This window comes from Paramisgurnus dabryanus, chromosome 23, assembly GCF_030506205.2.
Source record: "Paramisgurnus dabryanus chromosome 23, PD_genome_1.1, whole genome shotgun sequence".
Taxonomy (NCBI): Eukaryota; Metazoa; Chordata; class Actinopteri; order Cypriniformes; family Cobitidae; genus Paramisgurnus; species Paramisgurnus dabryanus.
The window spans coordinates 4710162-4722551 of NC_133359.1; the positions used below are offsets into that span (position 1 = coordinate 4710162).

At 35.7% G+C, this 12390-nt stretch overlaps 1 protein-coding gene across 1 annotated transcript; it reads left to right on the forward strand.

Moving 5' to 3' along the window:
- Positions 1-6018: 6018 nt before the first annotated feature.
- Positions 6019-11681, forward strand: LOC135781632 (uncharacterized). The gene is made up of 7 exons (XM_073813358.1): positions 6019-6311; positions 6542-7155; positions 7278-7323; positions 7807-7898; positions 10364-10474; positions 10555-10822; positions 10949-11681. Exons 2-7 carry the CDS (start codon positions 6707-6709, stop codon positions 11162-11164), a joined length of 1182 nt encoding a protein of 393 aa, XP_073669459.1. The 5' UTR covers positions 6019-6311; positions 6542-6706; the 3' UTR covers positions 11165-11681.
- The last annotated feature ends 709 nt before the right edge of the window (positions 11682-12390 follow it).

Below are 12390 nucleotides of genomic sequence, written 5' to 3' on the forward strand. Positions count from 1 at the left end.
TGTCCTCAAAAAGGTATTTGTCTTATATTAAATGTCCATTATAATTTCATGGTGTTTGATTATAGAAATTATTTCAGGTGCTGTGTTATTTGTGGGATCTTTAAAGAAAAGAAATAGGAGTTTATTCTTGATCTCTTTCTCTGTCTCAGTATTTCATAATGTTAAACCCACTCCATTTAAATAAAATCACATTTGTTTGTATATTTGTTGAGATTTTCCCAGTACATATAATTTCAAAGCTTTTTTGCATGTTTCTAGATAAAAAAAAATGGTAGCAATAGATGCAATGAGTACATGTTGTAATCATTATGATTACAATATTTGAAATATATTTGGCAATGCTGTAATATAAGATATAGAACAGAATAAAATGATGGAAAAGTAGAAATTAAGTGATTTTTCTTCATATCTGACATTTTAATGCTTCCACTGGTTTCATAATGAATGCTGTTTTCGTTAAGTTTAAAGCAATTTTCATAAAGAGTCACTAGGTGGCAGCACAGACACAATAAAACCGCTTTCAAGTGCTTACGTGTTGATGCATGGAAAAGGGGATCAGGGACTTTGAAGCCCAATAAATGCATCCACCCTTCACAGAAGTAATCCACACGGCTCCAAATGGTTAATAAATGTATTTTGCGGGTAATCGATGCAATATTGTAAGAAAAACATCCATATTTTAAACTTTATAAACTATAATAAATAACTTCCGGTAACGGCGCCATCTTGGACTCACGCGATTCACCGTGAGTCCAAGATGGCAACAAACGCTCACTACGCTAAAACTCTCGCGTGAATCCAAGATGGCGCCGGGCGGTTGAACTTGGTGGCTCGTGTTTCAGAGAGATGGCTGGACGAGACCCGCTGATAGATCCAGGAGGACTGAGGTGTGATCCGGGATTAATAGAAAGGGAAGTGAATTCAGGAAGTGAGATTGATGTAGATGAGGAGGAGGTTGATGATTGGAGCGAGGGAAATACAAATATAAACACTGGAAAATGGATACAAGCGAGTCGCAAGAAAAAGAAAAGGAAAGAGCGAGATTCTGATGATGATAAAAGTGAAAGAGAAATTGAAGGAAAAGAAATAAAAGTTATACTTCGATTCCAATCTCCGTGTATATTGAATCCCTTAAAGGTCAGTGATGCTATTCATAGATTAATAGGTGAGGTATGGCTTGTCAAAACTTGAAGGGATGGAAATCTGCTGATTTCCTGTAGAAACAAAGATCAGCAACAAAGGTTAATGAAGTGTAAAACATTACTTGGGAAAAATATTAAACCACAGACATGGGAAGAAAGAGGGAAAATTATGGGAGTAATATCAGGAGTTTCAACTGAGATAACGGAAGAACAAATACAAAGAAATTTAAAAGGAGGTCTTGTGACTAAAGTAAAACGCTTGCCATACACAAGGAATGGAGTTAGGGAACAAAGCATGTCAGTCATGTTGATTTTTGATGAGGACAAAATACCTGAAAGAGTTAGAATTGGATATCTAAGCTACATGGTCAGGCCGTACATTCCTCCACCAACAAGGTGTTTTAAATGCCAGAGGTACGGACATGTTGCAGCAGCTTGTAGGGGCAAAATACGTTGTGCAAAGTGTGGAGGGGAGCATGAGTATGGGAAGTGCAAAGAAGGATCAAAAATTATATGTTGTAACTGTGGAGGAGAACACAGTGCTGCATATAAAGGTTGTGAAGCACATAAAAGAGCAGTGCAGGTTCAGAATGTAAGAATGAAAGAAAAGATAACTTATGCTGAAGCAATCAGGAAAGTAGACATAAATACAAGATCTAGACCAGTATCTGAGATTCCAGGCCCAGATCAAAATTTAACACAAAAAAGCTGCAAAACAACCAATGACACATTAGTTGTGGAAAAGAAGAAGTTTGTAATGTTTATAGTAGAAGTCATTAACTGCTCAGCACAAACAAAAAGTAGAACAGAAAGAATCAAGATAATCACAAAAGCGGCTGAAAAATACCTAGGGATAGAGGAACTGTCAGTTGAATCAATCAATGCAACGTTAAATGCAGGGATAACTGAAACACAATCAACATGTGGTGGTGGCCTTTGATGGTGTTATCCATTTTACAATGGAACGCCAGAAGCCTAATTGCTAATGGACAAGAATTAAAACAATTTATAGAAGAATCACCTGTTAAACCAGATATTATATGTGTTCAAGAAACCTGGTTAAAACCATCACTTGATTTTATAATATATGGTTACACAGCAGTACGAAAGGATAGAAGTTCTGCAATTGGGGGTGGAGTGATTACTTTTATTCAACAGTATTGTAATTATAGAACTATCAGTGTTGAAAAAAACTTTGAAATGGTTATAATTGAAATATGGGCCAACAAAACAAAATTTAAAATAGTCAACTTTTATAATCCCTGTCAAAAGATAACAAAAGAGATGCTTGATATTATTCACAAAGAGGGAAATGGTAAAATTATAATATGCGGAGATTTTAATGCTCATAATACATTGTGGGGTAGCACAAAAACAGATGGGAATGGGATGATTATTGAAGAATATATGGATGAAAATAAATTAGTGTGTTTAAATGACGGAAGAGGCACTAGGTTTGATGTAGTTCATGGTAAGGAGTCAGCTATTGATCTTACAATAGTTTCAGAGCAATTGGCAGGGGCAAGTCAATGGGATGTTGTTGAAGGAAATACAATTGGAAGTGATCATAGTCCTATATGGATTAAGATAAGAAGTCAAGAATTACAGGTAGAGGAGAATTGGCTTCCAAGATGGAGAATAAAAGATGCCAACTGGGATTTGTATAGTTTTAACGCAAGTAATAAACTAATTCAGGTTATGTCACACATGAACGATGATATTGAGGAAATAAATTCTATGATTACAAACATAATACAGGAATCAGCAGAAGAAGCTATAGGTAAATCATCTAGGGCAAGGAAAAAGAAAATGGTACCATGGTGGACAGCTGAGTGTAAAAAAGCAGTAAAGGATAGGAATAAAGCTTTTAAAATTGTTAAATCAAATCATTCATTTAATAACTTAATAGAATACAAAAAGGCTCAAGGAAAAGTTAAAAGAGTTATACGAGAAACAAAGCGGAAATATTGGAGGGATTTTTGTTGTAATATCGGAACAGGAATCCAGGTCAATGAAATTTGGGGAATGATAAGAAAGATGGGAGGTATTAGAAGGGAATTTTCTCTGCCTGTAATTAAAAATAATGATATAATGGCAATTACAAATGAAGAAAAAGCAGAGATGCTTGCAAAAGCTTTTGTTAAAGTGCATAGCTCTCAAAATTTATCTAATGAGGAGGTAGCATGGAGAAAGAAGGTAATTGAGGAAAACAAAGATGTATTAGGAATAAAGGAGATAAAAGAGAGTCCACTTGATATGAAGTTAACGCTATTTGAACTTAAAAGAGCACTATTAGGGGTAAAAAATACATCACCAGGAAAAGATGGTATTATTTATAAAATGATTGAACAATTGAATGATGTGGCAAAAACTGTGATTTTAAAGCTTTTTAATAAAGTTTGGGAACAAGGGAAAATACCTACTAATTGGAAGCATTCTGTAATAGTCCCGATAGGAAAGCCTGGTAAGGATAAAACGGATGTTAAAAGTTACAGACCTATAGCGTTGACATCTAACCTTTGTAAAATTATGGAAAAAATGATAACTAACAGGTTGATATATTTTATAGAAAAAAGAGGTCTTTTATCTCCTTATCAGAGCGGCTTTCGAAAGGGAAGAACAACTATGGATCCTATAATATGTTTGGAGAATGAAATACGGAAAGCACAAGTAAATAAAGAATATGTCTTAGCAACATTTTTTGATATAGAAAAAGCATATGATATGTTATGGAAAGAAGGGCTTTTAATTAAATTAAATAGAATGGGAATAGGTGGTAAGATGTTTAATTGGGTTAGAGATTTTTTAAGAGAAAGGACTATCGAGGTTAGGATTGGCGTGGAATCTTCAAACATTTACACAATAGAAAATGGTACTCCGCAAGGAAGTGTATGCAGCCCAATATTATTTAATATTATGATTGATGATATATTTACTGGAGTTGAACAGAGAATGAGTAAAGCATTATATGCAGATGATGGGGCACTATGGGTAAGGGGTCGTAACATTAATGTACTGGAGTCAAGAATGCAAAAAGCAATAGAACAGGTAGAAAAGTGGTCATATGAATGGGGATTCCGTTTATCAGTAGAAAAAACTCAGTATATATGTCTCTCTAAAAAAAGAGTAAATCCTAGATTAGATATTAAATTGTACGGACAATCTCTTAAACAAGAAAAGGTAATAAGATATTTGGGAGTGTGGTTTGATAATAAACTTACTTTTAAAATTCATATTCAAAAAATGGTGGATAAATGTAAGAGAGGTATAAATGTACTTAAATGTCTGTCAGGATATAATTGGGGTGCATCTGGTGCATCATTGAAAATGATATATGTTGCTTTAATTCGATCTATTTTTGATTATGGATGCATAGTGTATAATTCTGCAGCTAAAACTTTATTGGCAGATCTGGATAAAATGCAGACTAAAGCCCTCCGCTTGTGTTGTGGAGCCTTCAGGACGTCACCAGTAGCTTCAATGCAAGTAGAGGTAGGAGAGATGCCATTATGTATTAGACGGCTGAAACTTAAAATGTCTTATTGGATAAATCTGCAGGGACAGGAAGAAACACATCCTTCAAAAAAGGTCCTTGAAGACTGCTGGGAGTATGGCAGGGTTAATGTCTGTAGTTTTGGATGGAGTGGGGGTAAAGAGGCAAAAGAAATGGGAATAGACACTATTGAATGTTGCAAAACAATAAGTATTGCTGCCATCCCTCCATGGCTATTTTGTTACCCTTTAGTAAGCATGGAAATGAAAAATATTATACAAAACGAAGGTGGATATCAAAATATCCAACAATATGTAGAAACCATGTATAATGATGCAGTACAGATATACACGGATGCGTCTAAAGATCCAATTACTGGGAAAGCAGGTGCAGCGGTATTCATCCCAAAATATAACATTATGATCCAAAAAAGAATTACAGATCACCTCTCTGTTTTCTCAGCAGAAATGATGGCCATTGTCTTGGCACTACAATGGGTGGAGGAAGCTAGACCGTATAGGATAGTCATCTGTTCTGATTCCATGTCGTCCTTGTCAAGTATTCAAAGTGGGAAATCTATATGTAGACAAGATCTCCTAGATGAAATAAATCAATTAATTTTTAGATTAAGTCAGCAAAATATTTATATAGAGTTTATCTGGGTTCCAGCACATGTGGGTATTGAGGGAAACGAAAAGGTAGATAAATTAGCAAAAGAAGCTCTAAAGGCAGATCAAGTAGAAATAAAAGTACCATTAAGCAAGTCAGAAGTTAAAGTTATTATTAAAGATAATATAAACAGAAGGTGGCAGGATAAATGGGATCAGGAGAAGAAAGGGAGACATTTATATAGAATTCAAAAAGAGGTAATAGTTAAAAAATACAGTGGGTTGAGTAGGCAGGAGGAAAATATGATCACAAGACTTAGAATAGGGCACACAAGTTTAAATGGCTGTTTAAAAATAATAGGTAAACATGAAACTGGATTATGTACACATTGTGGAGAGGAAGAGAATGTAGAACACATACTTCTAATATGTAGAGAATATTCTGAAAGAAGGAAAGAACTAGAAAAGGCAGCAAAGAATGTATTGTGTTTAAAAAACTTATTAGGTGATCAATCTTTAATTAAAGTTGTAATCATGTTTTTGAAAGAAACTCAACTCGCAAACAGGATATAGAATAGTAAGAAACATCAGTTCCCCATTTAGTTAACTTTAGTTGTATAAAATTATTTATTTATATCCCCCCTTTTTTTTTTTTTTTTTTTTTTTTCACCTAGAGTAACATAATTGATTTCCCAAGGAGTTCACACCTCAGTACAGAAGATGGCGGTAATGCACACTGTTTGCAAACTGCCAGTAAAAACTACTGAAGAAGAAGAAGAAGAAGATGGCGCCGTTACTGGAAGCTAGTTATGATAGTTTATGAAGTTTAAAACCTGGATATTTTTCTTACAAAATTGCATTGATTACGCACAAAAGACATTTATTAACACATTGAAGACGTGTGGATTATCTGTGAAGGATGGATGCACTTTTTTGGGGTCAGAAGTTGTTTCCTGATCCCTGTTTTCTACCATTATAAAGTCACACATGCATACAATACAACCTTTAAGAAAATAAAGTGACACCGCCAACAATTTAAAGCTGGGCAACACTATTAAAAAAGTGCAGGTAAATGTTGTCCATGTATGTACAATATCCCATGAAACATATGTCAGTTTTGTTATATTGATTTGGGACCGACAGCAACCATGTAGGGATTGACTTCATCTCTTCACAGGTCATGGGTCACTTGAAGACATCTAAACACATTAAACCATATAAAGACAAATGGTTTAAGTTAATTCAGTCTGATTCTCATGTTTAAATCATTTTAAAATCTGTTTTCCATTTCTCTTTAGGACTTCTGGAGAGATTAGTTGCACGTGTTACACGTTTCTTTTCAGCAACATCATCAACTTGATATTGACCCATGGATTTTGTATGTAGATAGGAAATTGTATTTCTCAATGCTGTGCATGTAACCAAACCATTAACCGAGCTCCAATTCAGAATTACACTCACAGATGTCTCCAGCAGTGGTTCAAGTGGAAAGACAAAGTCTAAGTGGACGTCCAAGGACTGTAATACCTATAGGGCACATCGTCTATCTACTAAAAATCGGACTTCCTGTCAAAACTATTTCTCAGTTGCTGGGAGTTTCTCGAGCGACACTCTTTAGGAGACTGACAGAGAACAACCTAACGGTTCGAGGACTGTACAGTAGCTGCACCGATGAGGAACTCGATCAACTTGTTTCCAAAGTAAAGGAAATGATGCCGCATGCAGGTTACAGGTTGATTAAAGAAGCACTGAAAGCACAAGGTTACCGACTACAGTGGAACAGAGTACAAGCAGCAATACAGCGAGTAGAAAGTGTTGGGATTCACTCAAGAAAGACGACTCAGTTGGAAACAAACTCGGTGCCGAGCCCAATGTATTTAGTACATATAGACACAAACCATAAACTTGTCAGGTAACCTGAGTATGTGACTTTTTTTTTATTATGAATACATTTAACATGCTTGATAGACTTGAAGAAGGGTTTTTTATGCTACTGTATTCAAATATTGTTTAACAGTATGTTTTTTTCTTCAGGTACAATATTGTAATCTTTGCAGGCATTGATGTCTTTTCACGTAAGGTGAGCAACGCATACACCTCAAACTAATGTAGTGTACAAATGCAGAAGTAAAAACTTCTTAGTTTACACTCAAGATTTAAACAATCCATGGATTGCAAAAGTCGTGCAGTGTAGCCTATCCCAGGCTTTAAACATGAAATGGCATAAATAAATGTATTACTGGTTTGCATTAACATGTTAGGACAGGATTTGGAGTGCTGTCCGAGAGGAGGGCTCAAAGCTCGAAATTTTAGCCCGAACCCAGAGTACTCCCCCCATTTAACTGTGATAGATGAAACTAGCTGAAAGTGAGGTGAAGGATGCTGCAAAAACGGGACAGAGGTGAAGTACGGCTATATATAGGCATCTCTTCGCGCTGATTGGTTGGATCACATGACCATGCTCCTCCCAAACTTTGTAAAATAAACTTAATTTAAAATGTTATCCTTGTGCTTGTAAAACATTGTGGTGCATTAAGTCCTTGTGTTGTGTTGTTTTGTGTAGATAATGTACCTGAGAGCTGCAGACAACAACCGATCTGACACAACCCTGTCTTTCTTCAGTCAGGCTGTTAAGAAATTTGGATGCCCACTAAAGTAAAAGCATTCATTTCTTCTTGTGCAATCCAGTTTTTCTTCACATATATTAATAGACCCCTTTAAGGTTTGTAAACATTGAATGACTATCGGGTGCGCGCGCAGCATGGGGTCAAACTGTTCATTCCATTTAGGCTTTCTAGTTTAATCTAACAGGGCTGAAAAATGATGACTTAACTGAAATGAAGTGAGCACTACAAACACAAGCCTCGTTGATCTTTGCATCGTCCCAGTCTAAACGTTTAATTGCTTGCTTGTATTTTTTGTTTTTAAAGGGACTGTAAGTAGGATTTTAAGTGTTTTATTAATCAATGTCTTTATTCATAAATATGTCCTCGTTGGTTTCAAATGACCTCTGCCAGTGATCTGACTTTTCTTTGTAAGCTCAGAATTTCTTCTCTTTACTTAGATTGAGCGGGTAAGTCCAAGGAGGCTTCCATGTCGTTCCGCCGTATTGATAAACTATAATTGCAGAGAGGGACAAAAAGCACTAGCCTACCAACGCGTTTCCACAACGCGTTTTCATTCAGAACACGTGAACCAGCTGCAAAGGACAAGGAGATCAGCGATTACATAACGGCTACTGTAGTTGCAACACGCATTTGGAAAGGGGAGGCGCTAGAGAGCACTGTTCGTTTGAATGCAAAATACAGTTTCACCACGATATGGGGGTAAATCCTACTTATTGCCCCTTTAAGATTCTGCAGGAATCCCGAAAAACGTAACGACGGACCTGGTGCTATTTTCAAAGCCCACGATGCAAGTGGGCAATTTTGACGATACCGAATAATACACAACTCAATCTGCTGTAATGACTTTTCTGACCCCGACATGCGCAGTGGGAACCGCCTGTGACGTGAACTGTGAAGGGGTCTATAAACAAAAAACATTATGGCCTGGTTTCACAGACAGGGTTAGAGTTAGTAGAAGAAACATTACTGGTGTGCATTAAAACAATGGCAGTTATATATTTTAAAGGCGCTCTAAGCGAATCTGCGAGACGTTAGTTTTTGTTGACGTTTGAATTGTTTTCAAACAGACGGAGCGTAGCTAACTCCTCCCCCTCCCCCTCCCTTCCGTGCTTTCATGAACGCGCCCAACCCCCACCCCCAAATCCTTCTTGTCGTTTATTGGCTGGAATACTTTGTTTTGTTTTGTGATGCTAGGTTTGGCCAATATGTTGTTATTGCCGTTTGTGAAGCCTGGGCTGTCTACAGAGATCGTGTTTTTTTACAGTTTGATCAGCGGACAGGCAGCAAGCAGATAGTGAGGAGATGTTTGCTGTATGTAACAAAAAATGTTTTATGGTCTAAAACGCGTCAATTCGCTTAGAGCGCCTTTAAGATGTTTTCAGTTAAAGGGATAGTTCACCCAAAAATGAAAATTCTGTCATGATTTTTACATCATGTTGTTTTAAAACTGTATGAATTTCTTTTCTCTGGCAAACACAAAATCAGATATTTTGATAAATGATGGTAAGCACACAGCTGATTGTAACCACTGACTTCCATACAGGGCTCCAGACTAACTTTTTTCACTAGGAGCACAGTAGCCCCCAACTGAAAATTTTAGGGGCGCCACCAGAAAATTTAGGGGCACACACCGTAAATCAACATGCTAACCAAATATTCACATTTCTACTAATTTCCACTGTATTACTTATAAATACTTTGATGATAGATGTAGAAAACACAATGTGCTGTTTCAAATTCAGTGTCACATCACAAAAATGGTCAAATTTACTGGTGGCACATGTGCGACTGGATGTAAAATTCAATGGCACACTCTCAAATTTTGGTGGCAAAATGTCACTATTTGGTGGCAGTCTGGAGCCCTGCCATAGTAGGAAAACAAATATTATGGAAGTATGGTGATAAATAATGAAGAAGATATTGTAATAATTGTTGGTAAACACAGAAGAGACGGTACCCATTGAATTCCATCATATTTGTTTTTCCTACTATGGAAGTCAATGGTCAGGTGTGTGCTTACCATCATTTATCAAAATATTTTCTTTTGTGTTCATCAGAGTTAATTTTTGGATGAACTATTTCTTTAAAGGCACACAAGGCAAGTCTGAGTATTATTTCTCTACTAGCTCCCCCTAGTGTCTGGGAGTAAATGCTTTCTACATCTGAGACTTTACAAGACTGAAGGACACCGGGTCGGATACAGCGAACTTGCAAGTGGGGTATTCTTCCTACAGACGGTAGGGGCGGGCGAGAGAGTCTTCATTCGTCATGTAATGAGTCATTTAACCATATACCGACTTACGAAGATGATTTATTAACATAAAAATGCTGCCTTGTGTCCCTTTAAGACAGTTTAAACATGCATTTTAATCTGGGACAAAATATAAGCGCCTTGTCTGTAAAACAGGTTCTGTATTTTTAATACATTTAGTTTGATGTTACACACCGTAACATGTATTAGGATTGCTTTATTGTTTATGTTTTATTGTATAGAGTTCAAGCTAATCATGGAGGAGAAAATGTTGGTGTGGCTCGGTTGATGTTTACTGCACGCGGATCAGACAGTAACTGCTTTATAGCAGACAAAAGTGTCCACAGTCACAGGTAAGATTGTTTTTTTTTCTTTAAATGTATACTTTAATCACTATATCAAAGATTTAATGTAATTCGTCTGTTTCATTTAGATTAGAGAGCCTCTGGCGTGATCTCTGGATAGGGGTCACTAGCTTATTCTACCATATTTTACACACACTAGAGGAACAGGACATGCTGAATCTGAGCAGCGCTCTTCAATTATTTTGCTGCCATTTTGTGATTTTGCCCCGACTGCAAGCAAACCTAGATTTGTTTCATGAGAGATGGGATAACCACCCACTGACAACGGAGCAAAACCTCACACCAAACCAGCTGTGGGAAATCGGGCAGATGGAAAATCACATTGCCAATTCAGAGGTATTAAAGTAATTAGACATTAAAAATAATATCAGAGACTTGAATGCTATTTGTATTGTATTTATAATAACCAAATGAACTGTGAATAATGATGATGTAAACAATAAACCTTATGTTTTATGTTAGGAGATGACCATTCCTGATATCAAAAGAGAGGACAGTGGATCTATCGAAGATAAACACACGGCGATGAATGATCCACAGTTTAAAGGGCCTATAAGTCCTGAACATATGGAGCAGTTAAGACAACATATTAATCCTTTACAACCATCCAAGTACAATGGCATGGACATTTATATGACCACAGTCCAGTTTGTGCAAAATCTGCATACTGAAAAGTAGATCTCATTTCATTATTTTTAAACTGTTTCACTTTTTTACTACTAGATGTCATCAAATAAGCATCATCTCCTGTTTAATCTTTTTTATTGAACACATTACAATGAACATTAAGTCCTTAAATCAGAATATTACTGCGTACAAAGCTAGCAAAGGACAAAGTTGCACAAAGTAACTAAAACAGTAACTACCGTAAATTTCATTTATAAACCCACCCTTTACAGACTGTAGACATGTCATCATGTCTGCTGTTAAAGCTGAGAAAGGTGTATAACAACAAGTATGCTTTTTGTTTTGGTTGACTCTACTTGACAAGGTTAACTTTGCACAACTTTCCAACATCTTTATTGTTATAATGAGTTTTATAAACACTGATTGTAATGTTATGACTTTTACCTGTGAGTAAATAAATATCACCTCCATCTGACATGTGCTTAACGTTGTATGAGATGTACCTTGACAAATGCTGTTTGTTTGCTGAAATTTGTTATAAAGCTTGTAATAAAGTGACATAAATATGCATTTATATTTTGCCTTTTCAACTTCACAAACCAACCCAAAGTTTCATGAGTTTGCTGAGTGATGCTGATATAAAGAGACGCAAAAGCTTTAATATGTTAACACATTACTGTTTACATGGGAAAAGTATGTAATAAAAGTATATAATAATCACTATCTGTCATAGTTTAATGGTTTTAGGGGTGGTTTCCCGGACTGGGCTTACTCTAGACCAAGACTAAAATGCATATTTGAGCCTCTTTAATTTCAAAACACCCTGCACTGACATATTTTAACATATATCAGTGCCATTGTTCTTTCTCAAGATGCACACCAGTATATTTTTTTGTAAGGTTTGTTTCTTAAAACGTATTAAACATTGCAAAAAATGACTTTCTTACTTAGTATTTTTGTCTTGTTTTCAGTAAAAATATCTAAAAATTCTTAAAATAAAATGTATTTTCTTGATGATCAAAATGAAAATAAGTCTGTGCATTCTTCCCTCAATTGTTCTGTTTGTTTTGTTTTGAATTTTTTTTGTCTTTGTTCTGTAAAAGAAAAAGCACTAAAATAAATGGTTAAAAAAAAGAATACATAAATAATATATGCCTGTTAACTATTCAGCAGGCAATATCAGATTATTAAAAATATGTATTAATAATAAAAATAAATAAAATAAAATAAAAAATGAAAATAAGTCTAGTTTTTAAACAAAAATATAAAATTTGTGC

Excerpts from the sequence above, each read along its gene's own strand:
- LOC135781632 (XM_073813358.1), top strand. The coding sequence starts at position 6,707 with ATGTCTCCAGCAGTGGTTCAAGTGGAAAGACAAAGTCTAAGTGGACGT. Across the intron at positions 7,156-7,277 it reads ACAAACCATAAACTTGTCAG|GTACAATATTGTAATCTTTG; the intron begins GTAACCTGAGTA and ends TTTTTTCTTCAG. Across the intron at positions 10,823-10,948 it reads ATCACATTGCCAATTCAGAG|GAGATGACCATTCCTGATAT; the intron begins GTATTAAAGTAA and ends GTTTTATGTTAG.